The following is a 23,914-nucleotide window of genomic DNA, read 5'->3' on the forward strand; positions in this document are numbered from 1 at the left end:
GGTCCTTCACCTCAATAAGGCTATTTCAGGGAGACTGTTAGGCAAAACTCTTTTCATGGTGTTCCAGAAACATTTTGTGTTGTTCACTGGGTTGACATGTGCACCAGTGGTGCCCAGATGCTGATGGGTAAGAGGCAGGCTCCTTGGCACAAAGTGAGATGGTAGCACCAAATGTATCCTTCACCCAACACACCCGCAGTTTAAGGAAAAAAGCCATTTTATCTACTGTTCTTGATGAAGCAGCAAAATGATGACTTTTAAAAAATCCTGACCCTTGAGTACACAATTTAATATTTTGTGTGCCAGCATAGGCGGTAGGCATAAAGTACTTGTACATATTGAAGATCAGTGGTTTATTGAGAAAAACTTTCATGTGATAGTTTGAGTTGTAAGCTAAGGTAACCATTTTTAGTGGAACACTATTTTTGTTTGAAAGAAGGCTGCAAAAACTGTGCTTATTCAGACTTTGGTGTCTGGCAGGGTTTCTAGAAAATGGATGAAGTGAGCCTGTCACTACATGGCAAACGACTGACAATATTTGTTGCCAAAGATAACATTCAAGCTTTCTAGTAGAATTAGATTTTGGAAAAACTTATATCCCACTGTGAGCATGACAACTTCCCAGTACTTAATGATTTTTCTGATGGAATTGGTAATGATGTTCACATATGTGACTTTCTGATGTAAAGAAATATATCAACCTTCAGAAGATTGGCAAAACCCAATTAATAATATATTCCAAATAGCTAATGTTACAAAATTTGTCACAGGTAAAAGATCCAATTCCAGGTGTAAGACAGACAAATGTTAACAAAGAATGGGAAGTTTACATTCCATATTGTAGCTAACCTTTGAGAAACTAATTTCTCAAGCTTTGGTGTGGTATCAAAGAAGAAGATATACAGTTATCTGAAAAGATTACTAACATCTGATTTCCTCTCCCAGCTAAATATTTGTGGAGCTCGTTTTTTCTTCATACACTAGGTCATATTGCAGCAGGTTGAATGCAGAAGCAGCAGTGAGAACCCAGATGTCTGCTACCGAGCAAAATGTGAAACAGTGCTGCTACCCCACTACATGTGCTTTATTTTGTAAAATTGTTTTCATAAAATTCTGTTGTTTATGTTAACATGTAATAGGTTTATTATTGTTAACTTAAAAATGAATAAATAAATATTAAAAATTTTTTTCAATTTCACTTCTAGTATGGTAAATATCCCTAGCTATAACCCACATAAACAAAACCTCTTTGGGGTCCTCAGTAATTTTTAGAGTGTGTGAAAGGGTCCTGTGGTCAGAGTTGAGAAATACCGGTGTAAGCGGGTCTCGCTTGGGGCATGCTACATCATCTTATACATCATACTTCCTCTATTGAACCAGTAGAGGTTTTTTTTTTCCTTCTCCTATTTTAGCATTTTTGAAATTGGGACTCCAGTTGTTTCAGTCTGTATGTATAGCTGATGTAATAGTTCTTTAACTCTCCCAAATCTAAAGATGCTATTAGTTAAAAATCAGTGTTTGATTTCTAGGTGTAAGTAATTTTACTGTGAAAACAACAAAATTCTTCCCTTTTACAAAATTGAGACTAATGTTTATATCTGCAAGTAGCTAGAAGTGGAGTTTGTTTTCCAATGAATGGTTGAATAATAGGATTAATTTCATGATTTGGGTGGTGATGGAGCACTGACCCAGGCGCCTCAAGTTCTGGACAGGAAACTGTCCCTGTGCTCCTCCTGTCGCCTCTCTGAGCCTCCGCTTACTCATCTGTGAAGCAAGTTGCGTGTTTCTCCACTGGGACTAACGTTAAAAACAGAAAAAGATTTAGATCCTTTCAAGTCACTGGTTTCTTAATGTTATTTAATCGGTGTGTGTGTGTGTGTGTGTGTATAAACTGGATGAAAATGACATAATTTTCACACAACTATAAAACCAAGAAGAAATTATAAACCAATAAAAATGTAAATTTTCACCATCAGTGTGAGACACTGTGTCTAAATCGTAGGCAGTATGGGCGTGGACACGTGGTGTGTTACAGGGTCTTTATATTTGGACCCAGTTTTGCTGCCCATGTGCACTCTGATACTCTGTTCTTGCAGCTCAACAATTGCAAGAAAACCTTAACTTCAAGATCATCATGATGTCACTTGGTGTTCCTTTGTTGAGAACACGTTGTTTACTTTTTAAAATGAGTTCTGTTCTTTTCTCATTTGCCTGGTAATCAGATCTAGGACACCTTCCTGAATTTGACTGTGGCCACCACTGTAACCATGGGGTCTGAAACTGCACGGGGGTACTCAGTTAGAGGATGGTGCAAATGAAAGATCCAGACTGTCCTTATATTCATTTCTTTTATCGCTATCACTAAAATGAAAACAAGAAGTGGAATGAATGTGTGAGCAACTCGTAGGAAGGGCTGCCTAGTAGCACGTCTCCTGGGACATCCTTTACAGTGTGTTTGATGTAGATGCTGCCTGGGGGCCCAGCATCTCCCCGGAAGGTGCAACCCAAGGGTCTGCAGCCCTGCTGTAACCCCCTGGTCTCGAATCCTCTTTCTTTCCCTGCACCTAGAATTTTGAGAGTTACAGATACAAAGAGGTAAAGTGCTAATTATTTGTGTCTGTTTCAGACTAACAGATTAACACAGTGATCATGTCCCTTCAGAAGATGATGATCCTAATTATTCATCTAATCTGAATCATGTCTGCAATGTGTTTCTCTTGGGGAAATTTTCAGAAACAAGTTGAGTAAGCTGTTTTATTGTGTCCAAGTGAATTTGGTGAAATGTATAATCCCTGAATTTATTTGGGGGTTGAAATGGACTTTCATGTGGTTATTTTATTATTGTGGGTACTGCTTTTAGTCATTACCTCTGAACCATTTTTAAAGGCCTTTTGTGAACTAATAGTGCTTCTTTTAGACTTAACACACACACACACACACAGAAATTGAGGTATACAGAATTCCTTAACAACTAAGTAATCAGCGACCCTGTAATTGGAAAGCAACAGAGCCCATATCTTAGGAGCATTATTGTTATTTCCCAGAAGTATTTTATTCTTCTTCCTCACCATTTTATTGCTTTTCTGCTTACATTTTTGATTTTTGAATGTGGGAACAATTTTGTTAATTGGGAGGGAACTTTTTTATGGTAAGAGCATTGTACTATTAACACACATAGTTCCTTAGATGTATATTTTTGTGAACTTGTTTTGAGAGTGACTGTATAGTTCTTTGTTGTGTTTTATTTTTATTTTTTTGGTGCAAATTATAAGCAGCAAGAGCTGTCCCAAGACTTTACACACACTTTTTACACACTGAAAATTGAAAATTATTCTTACCCATAATTTTCATGTATGTGTTTCTCTCAGCAAGTTAAGATAACCACCAACAATATTAAATGTTCAGTATATTTTTTTCTCTGGTAGTGTTATTCAGGCTCTTTCTTGGTTATCAAATCCTTTATTGGAAGCAAATGTTAAATGCAATATTATTATGATTCATATGCTTCTGTTTTCTCTGGTTGTTTCTAATTTGCTTTAACATATTGGATTGACAGTGGTTTAAATATAACCTTCAATGTATGTAAATAGTCTATCTTTAGTTTCATATCCTCAAGGATCTCCGTAGCCACACCACTGAGCAAGTGCATCAATATTCCAAAAACGTTTCTCATGGTAAATGATGAGTTTACTCCTTCACTGCTAAAGCTGCTTTGTTAGAGGCTTTTTATAAATATTTAACTTGTATCCTAGTTTTTGAAAACAGATTACTCTAAGCGTAATATCATCTAAAATTTTTGTCTTATGTTTATTATGCTTTTCACTCTGTTGATGTGTGGGGCTTTTGGTTCTGATTCTCAGTGCTACAGACTCATGTGCCTTTATTCTTCTCTCTGGTTTTGTAGTTCTGTTTCTTTTCTGTAACGGTGATCACATCTGCTAGGATGTTCTCAGTGCTACCATTACAAATTTTAGCCTGGGTTTGTTGTTGATTTTGCTAGAGTAATTGCAAGCACACTGCTCTTTCATTGGAATACAGTTGCTAAAACACCATCTTTTCTGTAATTGTGTATGTGAGTATATGGCAGACACTACCTGCGTATTGGTGTACTACTTTTAAGATTTCCGTTTTCTTAAGGATAAGAAACATGTCTGTGCTCTGTACTTTGTGATAATACGTTATTGAACAAACGAAATATTTTATTTAACAGATTTCTTTAATAGCTGAGCCAAACCAATATCAGGATGATGAGAACAGCAGTGGTGATTATTGTCGCTCTTTATCGAGTGCACACCGTGTGTCAGACACTGTCTTACGCACTTTAGCTCATTCAGTCCTCCCGGTACCCTTAGGAGAGAAGTACTGTTTTATTGCCGTTTGTGTAGGAAGGGACCACAGGCAGAGGACAGGGAGGCCACTTGCCCAGAGCCACACAGGTAACCAGTGTGAAGTGCAGATACCAGCCCGGCCTTCTCACTCCAGGTATCCTGGAGGTACCATATTTCTTTTGCAGTGAAGTCTTTAAAGGGACTAAAGGAATTTCTATTTACGAGGCTGGCCCACTGTCACCTTCAAGTGTTATTCTATTCTTTAATCTTTTGATTTAACTACCTTTACCCTAACATGTAGTTTTCAGACGTTAGGTTATCTTTAATAACGCTGTTTTGTGTTGTAGATATGCCTCTTCACGTCCGACGAAGCAGTGACCCAGCCTTAATTGGCCTCTCCACGTCTGTCAGTGATAATAACTTCTCCTCTGAAGAACCTTCACGGAAAAACCCCACACGCTGGTCGACAACCGCTGGCTTCCTCAAACAGAACACCGCCGGCAGCCCTGCAGCCTGTGACAGGAAGGTAACTGCTTCTAGATCATGTCCTCTTTCTGTCAGTGATGGGAGTCGGCCGTGGACCAGGCCCTTGCTTCCATGGCGTCCCTGCTACGTCCTCTGTGACCTTCACACCAAAGTTCAGATAACTTCTTCTTTTGTATTGCCCTTGAATTTTCTGATTAAATCCTTGCTATATATTGTGTCTCTATTTATGTATCCATTTTTGGAATGGATAATATGTTCCTACGATGAAGAATGAAACCTTTTAACAAGAAGTATGTACGCCTAAGGTCCCTCTCCTAAGACCTAACTTGTCTGTTGATCACCCCATGTCTCTTCCTGGGCAGCCCCATTATGAGCTTTTTGCATGTCCTTACAGGGATCTTTTGCGCATGTATAAGCACATATTCATGTTGGTCCCTGAGGTACATTAAAGAAATCACAGCATGTGAACCATTAAGGATGAAAGTGGGCGCCATCCATGGTCATTTGCTGTCTCTACTCAATTGAAACGAAATGGAAGTGTACTGTCTAGTCTTAATAATATTCTCTTCTTTGACCAAATTTAATTTGTCCATGACCTGATTTATTTAGTCTAAATAAATAAGCTTTATTTTAGTCTATTTAGTCTACTTTTTCCAATTTGTGTTAATGCTCCTTGTCATATATTCCTACAGAAGCCGTACCATCCCATTCTGTTATACCTCTAACCTTTTACCCAATGAGCTTTAAGCTGTGCTTGTCATTTTCACTGCTGAATCTATAAAATAGATTCTCAGCAAACATCTGTTGAATGAATTAATACACATTTTTCAGTGCAGCCAGTAATTGAGCACCATACATATCGAGAAGTGTGGAAATATATTAATCACATATTAATAGTAAAAATCAATGTAGTTTGATAGTTGCTTGATTTATCCTTTGCATCTGTGTCAAAATACCTGTTTTAAATATTTCTTTTATCTTGGTTTCACATTTCAACAAACTCTTCTTCGTACCAGTTCAAGTAAAGAAAAAAAAAAAAAAAAAAAAGAAGGGAATATGTAAGTTTAAACTGAGAAGAATCTACCAAGAAAATACAATGTACTATAGTCTGATTTTTTGGATGAGGGGTTTAACTCTTCTGTTATGTTTTATTAGATATGTGATGAGTTTCTTCTCATTGAGATTAGCCTGAAAATTTAGAATGCTTTATCATGCAGTAGACTATTCAAAGAACCTGGTTTCTGAATAGGCCTCGTGACCTTTAATTTGTGTTCGGAATAGACCTGATTTCCATGGATATTCACAAATATATAACAAGTCAAGTTGGTAGTTTAAAAAAATTTATTACTTTAAAAAAAGGTTTTCGCTTAGTTGAAGGATAGGGGGTCAGAAGTCACTGAGGTAATCAAAGTTTTCTTTTTAACTCATTCAACATCTTGGCTGTATGAGTCAGCTTCAGTTACAGCAGACAGAACCACAGGAGCTATTTTAAACATAAAAGGACTTAATATTGCGAATTTGCTTTTCAGAAAATTACTGGAAGGGCTAGAAGAGCAGACCATAGGCTGGGCCCCCAGGGCTTTCTGTACAGTGCAGTACAGCGTGTCTAGCTGGCCTGGGGAGGGGACAGAGGTGCAGGACCTGGCGTCCTGCTGCCTGCATTGGCCCAGTAGACGTTAGCACTGTCTCCACCTGTGCTCACCTTGCCGCCTGTCACCTGTGGAGCTGGGCCTGAACCCAGGAACACCCTAGAAAATGCCGTCATCTCCATGGCTTGCCACTAATAACAGCCCAAGAAAATCCCCTACTTCACAATTATCATTAAAATCTCAGGCTGTTGAATCCAAATGGGCAGAATGCAGTTTGCTCCAGATCCTTATGTCTAGGGGTGTCTGGGAAATGGACTTAGCCTTCCAGGCTCTGCAGCCCAGGGAAGCTGCCTGGAGAGGATGGAGGTGCTTATGGCCAGTTAACCATGTCCAGCTCACTGCCATTCGCCTTTATTTTGTTTTATTTTTTGGCTGTGCCACGTGGCATGTGGGATCTTAGTTCCTCAACCAGAGATTGAACCTGCGCCCCCTGCAGTGGAAGCATGGAGTCGTAACCACTGGAGAGCCAGGGAAGTCCCCCATTCGTTCTCTTTTAAATATCATGTGTCTATCATTGTAAAAAATTGGGCAACTAGTAGAATAGAACAAAATTACATTATCCATAATTCCAAACTCATCAACAACCAGTACTAAGATATTAGTGAACACACACACACACACACACACACAAAGTCGGAGTCATTCTTTGTCTACATATTTGCATCCTGATTATTTCTACATTTTTTTCATCTCACAGGGATTTCCGCTGGTGTGAATTTTATTAGAAAATAGTTTTAATGAACGCCAAGTATTCCAGGGTAGAGTATACTTTATTTATCATTCTCTTATTGTTGGACATTTATACTATGTTTTTTCACATTATAAGTATCAGCACTGTAAGACAAACTTGAATATAATTTTGTTTTAAAAATGGTTACTTTACCCAACAAGCTTTTTCCCTGTTGGGAGTGGTATTTAATGTAGCCAGATGCCTACACTTTCCCATGGCAGAGGCCTCGATTCACACACATATCTCTAGATGGAATCATATTCACGTACGACACACATAAAAGGCAATGTGTAATGAATTTGTCTTTTGAATTATCTTTGGCTTTACTTTTCGAATACCTATTAACTAAGTTTCCTAGTCTAGATTTTTAAGCTGTTTGTATTTTAGTCTGAGCCGTTTTTTTTTTTTTTAACAGGTATATGTCTGATAAATGCTGTCTTATTTTCAGTTATAAAACGACTTCCAATGTCTTCAATATTAAGAAAGGATGCTTGGACGAAAGCATACTTGCTTATCAGTATTAAATTTATTTATTTCTGTTGCGTCCATGAGAGCTTACCTATGCTGGGCAATTTCAAGATGTTATAAATTCTTATCAGCATGTAGAGGTTTAGGTTTTCTGTATAAAAACACGGAAATCAATTAGTTAAGGGTTCACAGTCCTGTGATTCATTGATCTCTAATGGTTAATATAGGTTGGTGTTCTTGTATAACTCATCTGCATACTTAAGTAGCTTCTATTCTTCCGAGTTAAATAAGAAAAACAGTTTTAGTGTAATGTCACCGGTCAGTTAAAATCTCTTATTTCTGAACCCGGCAGTTCCTTTCTCGTGTGTGAGAACACGGCCACGTTGAACTCTCCCTTGTGGTTCAAAACCACAGATGAGAGGTGGAGTATTCGCAGTTAAAACAGTGATACTGTTTCATCCCACTGTCGAGTTTAGAGGGCAAAGTTCACAGATTTTGATGATACTAAGCCAGGTGAGGGCTCCAAGAGACCAAGGGTGTCACAGGCTTCTGGATTTCTTAAATTCTGTCATAGTTTTATCTGGCCGTGAGGCATAGAGGCGAAGAGAATCTTGGCTTTTTTTCAAAGTTCTTTGGAACATTGGCTTATTCCTGTTACCCAGCTCTTGGTGGCTGGCTGCCCTTTTCAACTCTTAGAGACCATTTTGCTCACAATTTGTGTGGAAAGTATCTTGCTGGAAGATGTATTTTCATTTGAGATTTTGTGTGTGCATATTAATACTTCATCTTGGCAAAGAGTATTTCAGTCAGTGTGAATTCTCAAGTCGTTTTGCCAACTCTTGAGCCATCCTTACTAGGTCCGTGTCCCTGTGAATGAAGAGGCCACCAAATATGTGGATAGGGTTTGATTCATTCCACTGTAATGAGGCACTTATCAGAATCAGTCTGACATGAGGTTTTAGGAATCAGGTCTGTTCTGTTCATTGGGCAGTGGTTGTAGGCTGTTGTTCCTTCCCGTAAATAATAAGAGGTATTGTTTTTCTAAGTTATATTGCCCCCCAACTAACATAGGTAGAATTAGCATAAAATCATATTTTGACTAGTTTCCAAGAGAGATTCTTACCTGATCAGGGAAGGGGAGGAAAGTGGTAAGAGAACATATTGCCTTGGCATCATTAGGTTAAGAAATTTTTTTTTCCCATTTCTTAAAGAGATGTTTAAGAACATCTCTGGATGTTTCTGACCCTCTGGATTTATTATTTCTGTTTGATTTAGTTGCTTGTCACATTTGATATCTTTCCAATACCCCTGATGCATGCAAACTCTTGGAAGAGGTGCTGTCTTAATTATGTCTTTGTCACCTCTCTTTCCATTACATTCAAAGCAATGTGAGATCTTCCTTCTAACTTTAGAAAATGATTTTTACAAATCTTTCTTGTGGTATATTTTGAGTCCCCAAACAGTTTCTTTTTTTTTTTCCCCCGATAATAGTATTTCTTGCTCTTTGCATTTTCTAAAGTAATGAAACATAGAAAGAAGCAGGTAAGTAATTTGGGGTCTTGATGATGAGTGTTGACTCTTGGTGTATGAGTTTGAGGACTTCTGTGGAGCATAGTGTAGCTCTACACAGATGGTGGCTGTTCTTGGTACCAGTGGGGAGTCATCCCATCAGTACAGTTTAACTTCCTGCCTTTTTCCCTAATCTGTGTTATACCTAGAGCATTTTCCTTTGTCTTGTAAATATCGATACTTCGCACAAGGTTCTATTAGGGTAATGCTTTTCTGGAGTTGTTTATTAACTTTATTTGGTGATTTTTCTTGTTGCTTAACATATTTATACTTTAGCCTTTTTTTTCTTTTTTTTTTTTTGTTCTTATAAGTAACCTTTAGAAGTACCCTTCAGAGAATATCCTTATATACCAATTTATGTTGACATCTCTGATTATTTTCTTAGAGCTGATTCCTTAAGTAGACTTATTTGACCAAGGAAACAAACATTTTTAAAGCTATTGATAATTGCTTCCCATAAATTCATGAATAATAGAGTGAAAAGTACTTATGATGTATAAAGAGCTCTGTGAGAAGTCCTAGATGGGGTGGGCTGGGGGATGAGGGGTAGGATGCAGAGCACCAAGAAGCAACTGGTACTGTTTCTGAGTTCCAGGACTTACTGTCTTATTGAATAGTTTAATAGTTCCATTTGGCTGTGTATCAGAATTACCTGTGGACTTTTAAAAGATGAAACACACTTATACCAATAGATTCATTTACCCATTTCAGGACGTTTGTGTGTTTTTATTTAAAGCTTCTCTGTTCATTCCGGGGCACAGTCTTTTTTAAAGAACTTGGGTCCAGCGGGAAGCGGAAGGTATCTTTGTCTGTCAAGAGATGGCAAATAGGAATATAATCGTTATTTTGATATGTCTTCGTTTGGGCTAATTTTTCTATCTTAGAATAGAATCTGGAACATTTAGCATATTTGGTTTTGTGACACTTCACTTCTTTTCACACTTAGCTCAGATTTTTAAATGAAAAGCTATTAATTTTTTTTTTCAGTTTTTTTTTAAAGTATTACAACACCCCATTGAGATATTGGATCCTATCTTATCAATACAAGACTAGAACAGGAAATCTATTTCTAGATAGAAGCTATGACAAAAGCACTGTTTCTGTTTACTGTTACTTGGTGCATCCCCCCTCCCCTCCAATCTTAGTTCAAGTGCATTTGAATATGTAAGGTCAGGACACTGAATTCCCAGCATTAGGGTCACCAGTCAGGCACAAGAAACCTCCAGAAAATGTCTGCTCCCTGTTTTACTGAGAGCGAGAAAACCTTTGCAGTTGATATACAGACAATGCAATAGCAATGACATTTGAATCCTGCTCCACGTGGCTCTTTAAAATAGCTGCTTACTGGCTCATTCATTCATTCGTTTGTTCATTCATTGTAAAATGATATTCTATATATGTTATATATATAACTGAATTACTTTGCTGTACACCTGAAACTAACACAACACTGTAAATCAACTATGCCTCAATTAAAAAAAAAAAGAAATGGATATTTGCTGTCTTTAGAATTTAAAAAAAAATGAGAACTTTTCTTTTTATGCAGGACCTTTGTACAAGCTTATAATCTTGATCAAGTAATTAAATACAGACATTAAAAAATAAATAAAGTGATAGTCTAAATTTACCTATTTTTTGCTTTCTCATCCTCTTCTCAAACCTTTGGCTTCTTAGTCTGCTTCTTCTCATTTTTTCTTTCTAATTTGGGAGGTGAGTCATATTGGTAAATTTTTTATTTTTGAATTAGTCCATTTGACCAGCTGGCTATTAAAAAAAAGTTGTCTATCCTTTGGTTATTTATGGGCCAACCATAGCTGCCAGCTAGTTACAATAACCATCTAAAACCTCAAAGGATGGGCTAAGAAGTTTTTTAAAACTATGTTTCCTTTGCGAGAGCCCTATAGCTATGTTTAATTTTCTGGGGTATTTGCTTCAAGGGAAATCCAGCTGAGACCCAGGTCTTAGGCTATCTTGCTACAACATTTGTACTTCCTGTAAAAGGCCTCTAAAACTATAAATTTCACCCTTCTGTTTTGCATATTAAAAGATCTTAATTTGAATGCACTGCATTTTTGTTCAGTAAGTGATGGTTCTACTCATTTTTTTTTTTAAATTTAGTGTATCCTTTTTGCTCTATTTTGATTGACCTTGTTCCTGATCTGATCACATTGGAAGGGAGCGTTTCTATTGTGATTCAGTTTAGAGCCTGTTTTTTTTTTTTTTATAAATTTATTTATTTATTTATTTATTTTTGGCTGTGTTGGGTCTTCGTTTCTGTGCGAGGGCTCTCTCTAGTTGCGGCGAGCGGGGGCCACTCTTCATCGCGGTGCGCGGGCCTCTCACCATCGCGGCCTCTCCTGCTGCGGAGCACAGGCTCCAGACGCGCAGGCTCAGTAGCTGTGGCTCACGGGCCCAGTTGCTCCGCGGCATGTGAGATCCTCCCAGACCAGGGCTCGAACCCGTGTCCCCCGCACTGGCAGGCAGATTCCCAACCACTGCGCCACCAGGGAAGCCCCGGTTCTACTCATTTTTAAAATAGACTAACCTCAAGTGCCAAGGTGCCCTAGCCTGAGCTGTTAATAACCGAGACTCATCTATTTCTGTGTCACATTTAGGAATATAATCCCCTTTCACATACTTTAAATATTATAATTTGTGTTCCAAGTTATGAAATCCTAAGGTGCTATTGAGAAAATGTTGAAGCCTGGGTGTGATATTTTTAGAGTTCACACACCATTCCGGGAGTATAAATCCAAAGCAGTGTCAGAATCCTCGCTGAGCCCCCTCCAAGTTGCATATCATACAGAGGGATGAAGATGTTGTACCCGTTTTTCTTGATTTGGGAGAGGAGACCAGGAACTGGCACTGATTAATTTATATTGAACAAAAATTCACGTATTCTTTAGACACTTGAAAATATTTTGGCCTCATTTCATCTTCCTAAGTTGGTGTCTATTTTTAATTTTTAATACTTTAGCTTATAAACATACCCACTTCGGGTCATGAAGTCGTGTCCTGTTATTAAAGAGAAGAGCCTAGTGAGGTGCTGGACTGCGGTACCTGGTGTTTGCGTCCCAGCCGCTGGGGCAGCTCTGTTTTAATTTGCATGTGTTCTAGGTGCCATCATGTGCTGGACTGCCTTTGGGGCAACGGTTTTCACAGGGTGGGGATAGAAATGGTTTCCATCTGTCCCATCTCCAAACTGTACTGTTTCTGAGGTTTTGGTATTTTCGTGTAATGATAGCCAAGTTGATCTGAGTACTTGCTTCTTGCTGGCTGTGTTATGTGTTGTATCTCATTTAATCGCCTTCTGAAGTGTAAGTAGTGTGGCCATTCCCAGTTTATTGATGAGGAGGTAGAGCCTGAGAGAGTTTAAATAATTCACCTAAGAATTAAACCAACTGCTGAAAGATAAAGTTGTGTTATGAATCTCAATTGTCCTGTTTCATATTCTGTGCTCTTAAGTATGCCACCCACTTTCCAACATACTTACAGACTTTATATATTGCCCAGTGTTCATTTAGTTGACTATTTTAAACTGTAAAATATTTCATAACAACCTTCTCATTTCTATAACCTCTAAAACTTTCTGTTAAGCAATTAAAATAGGAATATAAGAATAATCAGCATTTATTATTAAAACCAAAATAATTTTTAAAATCTCACCAAGTCTATATTATATCTTCACATCTTAGTCTTGAGTGAAAATATGCTAGCGTCATTAATATCACTACTAATAATCTGATTTTGTTAACTGATCTCCATTTCTTTACCCTTTTTTGGGGGAACTTTTGTCTTTGTTTTTTCCAGTCCTTGTGATTGATACTTTTATCATTGTTATTGCGAAATTATATATACTCAGGCCTCTTCCTGATATTTTATGTGTGTTGTTCAAAACAGCTTAACAACAACAAAGTAAATAATGATATAATTGGATTTTAATCGAAAGACCAGAATAAATATCCATGAGACTACGGTGATACTAATAAATGATTGAATAAAAAATAAAATGGGGAAAAGGTCCAAATTTCCTTGCAGGAGAATTCCAAATAATATATGTTATACTTCCCCCTCCAGAAGGTGGAGCTTAATTCCCCTCCTCTCGAGGATTGGCTGCCCTTAGTAATTTGTTTCCAAAGAATAGAGGATGGAATGAGAAAAACATTAACTCTATAGTGGGGAACTGTGGTGAACTGACCTGAACCCCGTGGTCAAGGTTAGTATCACTAGTGATAATTCGTGGTGATGGCATGAGCCCCTGATGTAGTGTAATGACATGGGACCTCAGTGGAATTTTCCCCAAAACTCTTGACTCCATTTTAATCATGAGGAACCTTCAGAAAAACCAAAATTGAGGGACGTTCTATACAATACCTGACCACCATTCTTAAAGAATGCCATGGTCGCAAAATACCAGGGAAGACTGAGAAACAGTCTCAGATCAGAGGAGTCTGAGGAGACACGATAACTAAATGCAGTATGGGATCCTGCCGTGAAACAGGGATGTTAGTGGAAAAAAACTGATGACTTGCAGATAAGTCTGTAGTTCGGTTAACAGTGTCATATGTCAGTGTTAATGTCTTCATTTTGACAGATAAACCAAAGTTATGGAAAATGTCAATATTGGAGGAAGTTGGGTAAAGAGTATGCAGGAGCTCTCTGTACCATCTTTTCTGTAAATCTAACCTTTTTCCAAAACAAGAAGGTACAATGTAGGTTGTACCACCCACATTTTGTGCCGAGAACCGGATGGCAGTTAATGCACCAATAATAAGAATTATGGAACGAGGATTCAGCCACTGGGCTCCATGAGCCTCCTGACACACCTGTTTGTTCCCTGAAATATGTGTTTTGCTTTGAAAATGAGTTCTGTTAAAAGTTCTTCAACTGATTTTGTTAAATATTGGTTTAAGGTTGGCCCCCTTTCCTGCTACAAGCCTGCTACAAGCGTCAGTTTTAGACACGCTGCATCTTCAGGACTGGGAGCTTCCACTTTGTCTTCAGTTTTTATCCTGACAACCTCCTGCATCAGCTGTTTCTTTTTCACTTTATTCAGATTAAGATTTTTTTAAAGGTGTATGTGTGAGGTCAACAGCAATCACTCAGAAATTTCCCAGAATCACATTTTCTAAAATTAGAATTTTCAGTTATAATTTGAGGACCAAAGTAGTTTCCTTGAAAATTAATATTCTTCTCAGAGAACATGCTTTTTCTGCTGATGGGGTTTGGAGAGAAGGACTTAATTCTTTAGAAGTCTGAGCCATTAATTTCTTTATTCTAAATGCTTCTCTTGTGGAGATGGAGCCTTGTAGATAACTTTTTTTGGTTTTTGGGTTATAACCCAATTATATCATTATTTACTTTGCTGTTGTTAAGCTGTTTTGAGCAATGCACGTAAAATATCAAGAAGAGGGCTGAATATATTATTTCTCAATAACAGTAACAACAATAATATCAATTACAAGGATTAGAGAAAACAAAGACAAAAGTTTCCCCCAGAAAAGGGAAAGAAATGGAGATCAATTAACAAAGTCCCTTTTTTAGTAGTGATGTTAATGAAGCTAGCATATTTTTACTCAAGCCTAAGATGTTGAGATATAATATAGACTTGGTGAAGTTTTAAAAATGATGCCCGTTTTAATAATTAATAAACTTTATTACTGCTGATTAGTGCTGACTATTCTTAGATTCCTATTTTAATTGCTTAACCGCAAGTTTTAGAGGAGATAAAAATGATCTTCTACATTTTTCAAAAATGTGTCTGTGGAAATGGTTTACCTGAGGAGGCCATTTCACAATTAAGGGGAAAACTTTACAGAAACTAAATTGTAGATGGTACCCGAGAACTTTTCCCAGGAATGACTCAATTCTGCTTTTCCCAGGAATGACTCAATTCACCCAGTCCATTGAAGTTATGATTGTAAACGCAAAAATGTAAGGAGCTGCTAATATTTACATTGCCACATTAATTATATATGGTGCCAATTGTAGTAATTTCTTTGGATATATATTGCTTTAAGATTAAGGTAAAAATGTTTTCAAATTTCAGCAATTTCTTTGAATATATATATATATATATATATATATATATATATATATATATATATATATATATATTGCTTTCAAATTAAGGTAAACTATTTAGATAGGTAAGCATAAAAGATTCATCTTGCACATTTGGATAAGATGTAAGATGGCAGATCTTTTGGAATCAGGCGACTAAGTGTTTTACTGTCTCTCCCTCACCTCCCCGCATCTGTTCCCTCCCTCTCTTGTGCAGTTCGCTCCTGATGCCAAATGCGATCGTTCTTTACAATTTTAGTTTTGAGATGTGAACATTTGGAGTTATGTGTCTTTGAAAGAAAATGAAATGTAGATGGGTATTTTGTACCTTCAAAATAAGAAGCATGTAGCACTTTCTAAAATGTTTGAAAATTGTTTCAGATTCAAATTTGTTTTGCGGAGTCAAGCGAGTGCTGCTCACATTCTTTATTGTTGTTGTGGAAAACGAGCCAGGCTCCTCAGTGGGATCTGACTCGCAGCCTTTGTACCCTGTTTTTTGCTCCTACACTTGCCCTTGGTGGAAGGAGTAAGGTCAGAAGCGGTGGTCCCGACCTTGCTGACTGTGGGGTGCAGGTGGCTGTAGAACAACTCAGTGACCGTGTTGGTTTCTGTGAAACTCTGTGAAAGAAATAAAATGGGAGCTGCTGTTTCTGCTGCTTCCCTTTTAGTTCTTTTCCTTAGTTCCTCAGAATACAGATGGAGATAACATCTTTGTAACTTGAAAAAAAGATTACACTTTCCTCGCCATCTACCTTCTCCTCACCACTTGTGCATGTTTTCATAGGATAAAGGAGATAATCCCAGTTATATCAGACAAGAGATCATTGTATTTGAAACAATTTTATAAATTTATTTATTTTTTATATTTGGCTGCGCTGGGTCTTCGTTGCTGCGCGCGGGCTTTCTCTAGTTGCGGCGAGCGGGGGCTACTATTCCTTGCAGTGCTCGGGCTTCTCATTGCGGTGGCTTCTCTTGTTGCGGAGCACGGGCTCTAGGCACGCGGGCTTCAGTAGTTGCAGCATGCAGGCTCAGTAGTTGTGGCTCGCAGGCTCTAGAGTGCAGGCTTAGTAGTTGTGGTGCATGGGCTTAGTTGCTCCACGGCATGTGGGATCTTCCCGGATCAGGTCTTGAACCCGTGTCCCCTGCATTGGCAGGAGGATTCTTAACCACTGCGCCACCAGGGAAGTCCCTAAAACAATTTTAAAACAAACATTTCATGCTTGAGTATTCCTAAGACTATGTAGTATTTATCAATGAACCAACCATCTCTAACATAAATAGAAGTTGTGATTCAAGATTGTATAATGGCTTTGCCCTACTTGACAAGCAAGAACTTGGGAGATACTTTCCCATGGGAGGGGGTCATTATATAGGAATGGCTGGATATCAGAAGTTATACCCAGTTATACTCAGGTAAACTGCGCTTCCTGCTTAGATGGAGAATGAGAACTTGGAAATGTCATCACTCAGAAATTGGGCATTGAAGTGGGGAGGTGTAACTGGGGGATCTGGTGAGTCATCCTAATCTCCATAGAGCATTTGTCATAACTTCTCTGAGTCCCTGTTTCTTTTTTTAGACAGTGAGAGGTTCAGCTGGATGTTCTCTAGCTTTCTCCTTCCAGCTTTTAAAATTCTGTATCTAAAGTTTTTCATGGCATTCTGAACTGTTGAGGTGGGTTAGGAACAACTGGGGAAATTGGTTCCAATAAGGAGCCTGAATGAGGCTCAGTTTTGCTGATCTTTTTCTTCTTGGATTTCCTGGTCTGCTCCACAAGCATGTCTGGGAGCTTCAGAGACCTTCGTGCTCTGATGGTCACCTCTGGAAACACCATGGCCTTCATAAGTTGGTGTACCTCCATGTGAGATTTGACCAACCCCTTTTATGCCAGATCCTTTATGTTATAGCCTGATGCGTATCTGTTCCAGGGGTTATTTCTCTTACCTGATATCAAGACTGTTAACAAGGTCAGTTGTAAGTTGTGAGATAAACCTATAATGTCAAGCTTCTTCTGGTTTTGTGAACATATCAACCTGAAGCATTTGCTGTGCAACAGGAAACTTATTTGCAAAATTAATTTTAGTTCTCAAATGTGTTCTTCCATATTGGAGAGTTCCAACATGATTTTTTTTTTTTTGGTGTATTTAACATTTTTGAGTGTCCCACTGATCTAAATGTAATTTTATGATCTAGAAGCTATTGAGCATGTATTTATGATACATGCTGGCAAAGACATGAGTTATAGTTCAGAATTTTTAAGGCCAGAATGAGTTTTGAGAACTGTGTACGGTACCTTTAACATTTCAAAGGAAAAAAAAAAAACTAATAAAATTTGATGTGCATGCTAGGAGATTTTACTTCATACATTAATAAAAATATTTGCTTGGCTAAATTAATATTTTTCAACTTTTTTTTTTTTTTACTAATTTCTGTTAAAAACATAAATGCGGTTGAAAAAGGAAATTAAAATAGTTAAAAATAAATATTTGTTGCTTATGAAATTTGAGCTAAAGAGGTGCTGTGGTAAATGTTTTGGCATTCAAAATCTTTGGACTTTGACCCTTTTGTTTTTTAATTTTAAACAACTTACAATGTCAGTGTAACCAGTGTCTCTTGTTGCAAATTCCACCACATTTTAGTATACTATTTATCTATCATTTATAGATATTTATAGATAAATAAATGATAGATATATAGTCTACTATTAGACAGAATTTTGTTTTGACAAAAAATCTGTGAATGTTCGAACCCTCTTTGTCCTGTCATACATAGTTCTGCTCAGAAGTAGGAACAAATTTTATTTTATTTTATTTTATCTTTTGAATTTTATTTTGTTTTTTATACAGCAGGTTCTTATTAGTTATCTATTTTATACACGTTAGTGTATATATGTCAATCCCAGTCTCCCAATTCATCCCACGCCGCCACCGCCCTGCCACTTTCCCCCCTTGGTGTCTGTATGTTTGTAGGAACAGATTTTAAACACACATTCTTTTCTTTATCGCCCCCACCCCTCTCACTAATAATGATTAAGAATGTGGAAGAAGGCAATTATCAAAAACGAAAGTAAGATGTATACATACAGGTACCAGTACTCATGCTCATTTAGGGACAGGAATTACCGCTAATATGGAAACGATTGTTTGACCTCTGATCAACAACGTTAGGCATTGCATGCAGGATATTGGTCACCATGTATTTCGAATAATGCTTTTTAGTTCATTACACTTGAAAATAGCCATGTGCCTAAGATAAGTGATGATAATTACTGTGTTTGGAATAAAATCCTGTGTTTCCTTACTTTGAGAAATGCCTTAATAGGTATGCAATTGGTTTAAACTGATAGGGACTGCCGAACTTTCTGACTTCATTTACAAGTTGGCTGTTGAACCTGTGTTTTTGTGTGTGTGTGTGTGTGTGTGTGTCAATTTATTTATTTATCTCCCCCCCGCCCCGCCCAATTTTTATTTATATCTAGAGGGTGGTTTGAAGGTCAGAAAAGTACATTGACAACAATCCTATTTACAGACCATTTTATGGTTGTTAACTTTAAGCTTTAGCCTTGGCATTGCTTCCAAGGTCATACTCTGGTATAGCTGTCAGGAGGCACAAAAGACAAACTCTGGCCCAGGAGCAGGAATGGGGCTGCCACGCTGAATTGACAATATGACTACTGAAGATTTTAGCAAGCTTCCTGCAATTAAAAAAAAAAAATTGTCCTAAGCCATAATTACTCATTTCACTTCAGCCTCATAATTTCAGGTTAGACATCCTGAAAATAGTTTCCTTTGTTTTTTGTCTGTCTTTTCTTGTGGAAATGATAAAGCGGAAGATTGAATTGTCTTTGACCACAATTGCAGAGTTGAAAAATATTGTAAATTTAAAACCTTAAAACCACATAGGAATATTCGAAACCATAGGATGCATAGAGGGTGCAAAAATGAAATCTATATGCATTGGGTATTTGGTGTTTCGAAATATGGCACAATTCCTAGTGATTTTTTAAAAGATGTTTGGAATTTTTGCATTGAGATAAAGTGGAAATATAGTTGGGTTTCCTCTGCTAACACAAAAATATCCATTACTTCTATGATGTTTATGAAATATTCCTGTATTTCTGCAGTAGGGATGTAGGTTTGCCGGGAAATCTGACCATCAGCTAAATAGCTGTTTCTGAGAGATAAAGCCTTGGAGCTGCAGCTTAGTATGCCAGGAATAAGCCTCTATCCCAAGGCATTGAGTGGTTCTGTGTTATTTCTTTTTATTGGCTCAGGGAGGGGGCAGAAAGGACAGTCACTTTCCCTACCCTGGAAGAGATTTACTCCATAACCAGGCTATTGCTACCCGGGAGCAGCAAATTAATATGCATTTCTCAGCCTGGGTGGCTTTTTGACACCTGATGATATGGCAGTACATTTAGATGATAAGGAAAATGCCTGCTCACAGCAGGAACATCTGTTTTTTTTCTGGCAAGAGGGAAAGTTTTCCACCTTTCCCAAAAAGCTTGAGTGGATGTTTGGGCCAGTCTCTTAAGTGGAGGATTAAAGTTATAATTTTAAAAAAAGGAGAGTAATTCATTATGATATTTTTCTTATATAATCTTTTAGATGTAAAATAGTGGCTTTAATGATTTTTTATTGTTAGCAAATTCAGTAATTTTTAGGGTTTTCTATATTGGTCCTACTACTGGATTTTTATAAGTCTAAAGAAAAAGATTTCTTTCTTTCTTTTAAAATTTTGCCAGTATGGAGACATTAATTTGATCATAGAATAAAATAGATTTAAAATCCCATTCTCCAATTTATTATAAATTCAACTCTAACTTGTGAAAATATCAATGACGAAAATATTTGTTGGTTTATTTTTTTCTTCAAGTTATGAAATAGTTTTGCAAATACATTTAACAAACATTTTGACTTTCTTTGTAGTTGACTATAGTTTGGTCCATGAAAAATGTAGCCTTGCATAGACATAGTTAAAAGTACCGTAATTTTAAAATCATTTACACTGGAAAAAGTATTTTCAAATTGAAACTAGAGTGCATTGTATCCATTGCAGTTGAAAATAGTGACTATCCGTGCATATATTGTAGAAAATACATCGTATGTTATTAGGTTTGTGGATGTGCTCACACCACAGATACTAATCACAGCTTTATAGGACTATACTCTGTGTGTGCACTTGATCCAAACTTCAGACAGGATTTTGAGGACGAACATTGCTGAAATCCGAGTAGCACCTGCATGATGCTGTCGACAAAAATAACAGATATGTTGCATAATGATTAATAATATATTTTAGAAATTCTTCACTTACCTGGTGATGACTAAGGTGACTGTAACTGAACTTTTCATACATCATAAATCAATTAATATATGCATTTATTATTGACTTTACCATATCAACATTGAATTAGAATTTTTTTTTTTGTTATGGGGGTATGTTTTATTTTTCTTACCAATTAAATACTCAACGTTGATTCTACGAATATAAAATTGTAGAATTTTTCAGATGGAGTTCAGAAGGACAGATCTTTTGATTTTTTTTTTTTTTTAGCCCTATCTGCCTTAATATGATTACTTTGTGGTGGCCTGCTGCGTGAATTACATGTCATAATTGACATAGAGAAATGCCACACTACTCTTTAGATGCAACTGGAAATAATCAAATTTTTCCACAGACACTGTATACTGTAGGTGTGACATTAGATTGAAATAGGCATCTAACAATGGTATACATCTTTCAGTATAAATTTAAAAGTACAGTCATTGTATTTCAGTGAAAGTGCATTTCCACTGAAGTTTGTCGTGATACCTGATTAAAGCATTTCCTTATTGATTTGATTTTTTAAACAACGGTTAGAAATGTTCCTTTAAAATTCTGGGATGTTGAAACCTTGTGAAAGTAGGAAACATAGTAAGTATTCCAGAAAAAGCCGTCCACGTAGGTGCAGGCCACTGAGCTAAGTGCTAGAGTTTAAAGGTGACTGGTGATCTTCTGCCTAGGTGTCACTGTGATCATGGAAAGAGCAATCTTAAAAATTAACTAAATTATAAGTTAGAACTATAATTAGGAGTAAAATCGGAATTTAGTAGTTCAGAAAGCACGACAATATTAGTTCTGTTGAGAGTCAGGAAATGCTTCTTAGAGAAGGCAGCTTGGGACCTGGGCCTTGAAGAGCGGTGAGTATTTTCACAGAAGAAATGTTGCTGGGAGTCTGGGCTCAGGAAAATCCTGTCGGAGGTGAGGAGGCCTGTGACACCACGGGTCCCCGGACCTGCCTCATGCTTGTTCCAGGTATGACGTGACCTAACGGGCATTTTAGAAGAATCCTCTGTGGAACGTTGTTGGAGAGGATAAGGTTTGAGCCAGCCTCCAACTAGAAGGCTGCTGTAGTGGTTCAGAAGAGAGGCACGTTGATCCTGAACGAGGGTGATGGCCAAAGGGTAAGATCTTGGCCATGAGCTTTGGATTAACGAGACTGTGGAGATTAGGTACATACCTTTGGGACATCCTGTTGGAAATTTAGATCATGAATTCAGAGAAGCAGTTTAGTGTTGGTGACCTGTGCGTAGAAGTTGTCAGGGAGGAGGGTTTGCAATTGTACATTTTTGAGCTTGTTCAGGGAGACGGTAGTGAGTGGTCCATAGTAAGAGCCTGCAGGGGCCATTTAAGGGAAGACGAATAATGATGGAGATTCAAAAGGAATCCAAAGGAAGTACCAGCAGCTTTTTGGATTCTAGACATCAGGAAAAGAGAGTTTTGTGGCATGTGGTCTCTTTACTTTAAAGATATATTTTTCCCTTTGCAAGTGGTATTTTGTCACTATGCATACATCCGGTTCATTATCAACTTTTCACCTAATGGTTTTAGCATCCACTGATTATCTTTGCCTGAATGAATGATTTCATTAGGAGTTGAAAACGGTGATTTTTCTAATACTATTAATTGTTCTACTTCCATACTCGGCATTTTCCTGACAAGACAAGCTTTCCCCATTGACTGGCACTGTTGGTTTCTCTGAAATACAGTTCCTGCTAAAAAGGCAGGATCGATTTTTAATGCTTTCTGTTTGATTATTCATTGTCCAAGTAAAGAGTTGGTATAATAATCACCTCTAATGGTGGGAAAAGGATAGAAAAAGCGGGTCCCTAGCCAATGGTAGGACCCTGCACGATCCTTGACGTAGAAATTGTGCTTGTGTTTCTCCACACTTCCAATCCTTTCTCTCTTCATGGACGCTTAAGGTTCTGTCATTAATAAGTTTATCTGACCCTTATGATTTATTTGAATTTCTGGTCAGTAAGTTTAGGGACAACCACGTGAAACAGATAGTTTCGCTTTGTTCTGAAGTTACTATGCTCAAGTTTTAAGGAAGGGCTCTTAGTATTTTGAGATACAGTGAACTTTAATTTCTTCATTTGCTTCATTCTTTTCTTTCGACTTTGTCTATGTCCTCTGCTTATTTTACCATTTCCACATTCCTCTAAGCAGGGTCAGTACCTCATCCCCGGGTGTGGAACAGCAGCCTAATCTTACCAGTATCTTCCTTTTACTTGTGGTTATGCCCCATCACAGCTTTCTTTCTTTCTTTTTTTTTTTTTTTTTAATAACTTTATTTATTTTTGGCTGTGTTGGATCTTCGTTGCTGCGCGCGGGCTTTCTCTATTTGCGGCGAGCAGGGGCTACTCTTCGTTGCGGTGCGTGGGCTTCTCATTGCGGTGGCTTCTCTTGTCGCGGAGCATGGGCTCTAGGAGCGTGGGCCTCAGTAGTTGTGGCACGCGGGCTCAGTAGTTGTGGCTCGCAGGCTCTAGAGCACAGGTCAGTAGTTGTGGCACACGGGCTTAGTTGCTTCGTGACGTGTGGGATCTTCCCGGACCAGGGCTCGAACCTGTGTCCCGTGCATTGGCAGATGGATTCTTAACCACTGTGCCACCAGAGAAGCCTCTATCACAGCTTTCTTGAACCATAGTGACCAAAAAGGTACAGAGTTTTACTAGTAAAAAGTACTTGCTGCTAATGGTTAATTCTCCTATCGAGTTTTTAAAGTTTATTTTCTGTAGTTTGATTTTTAAAAAATTACAAAGTTTCATGCCAAAACTATACTGGTAAATCTTTATAGGTTAAAAAATTTCTTTTTCATATGTCACAGCATTGGCATAGGTCCAGGACAGTCAATTCATTTTTAAGTTTTATTCTCTGATGAAACAGAAAACAGTATCCCGGTCTATTGCTAAGGTCTATACAATGCAAATCTATTATATTACACTTTTTTGTTTCTATGTGTGTGCTGACTGCTCATGTGGTTTAAGTAATAAAGAATAAGGATCAATCATGTATATGATGATATTTACAACCACGCTACCCTTAGCAAAGTTTTTAAGGAAAATATTTGGGTACTTAAAGTGGGGCACTGATGTAAGTGGGTTAAAGTTAGGTTAACATTTTAAATTTATTCTTGTAGGAGATATTTGGATTTAGTTATTGAACTAAAATGTTCGACTTTCCTACCTTATCCTAGCCTTCTCATTTCTTTTCAGAACATTGAAATTAAGTTTTGCAGCTCTAAAGCCAAAGCAAGTTGTTATAAATTATTATTTGAAAGAGATACTTTGCTTGCTCT

General features: G+C 37.5%; 1 protein-coding gene across 27 annotated transcripts in view; it reads left to right on the forward strand.

The window, feature by feature from the left end:
* Nucleotides 1–23,914, forward strand: part of PARD3 (par-3 family cell polarity regulator) — a 627,365-nt gene that overhangs the window by 280,195 nt on the left and 323,256 nt on the right. For all 27 annotated transcript variants that reach the window (XM_082449617.1, XM_082449635.1, XM_082449621.1 and 24 more), the window contains exon 4: nt 4,676–4,854. In XM_082449617.1, coding sequence (XP_082305743.1) covers nt 4,676–4,854 — 179 coding nt within the window. The remainder of the gene's footprint in view (nt 1–4,675; nt 4,855–23,914) is intronic.

Source organism: Balaenoptera physalus (genome assembly GCF_965194825.1).
Source record: "Balaenoptera physalus genome assembly, chromosome: 2".
NCBI classification, from domain to species: Eukaryota; Metazoa; Chordata; class Mammalia; order Artiodactyla; family Balaenopteridae; genus Balaenoptera; species Balaenoptera physalus.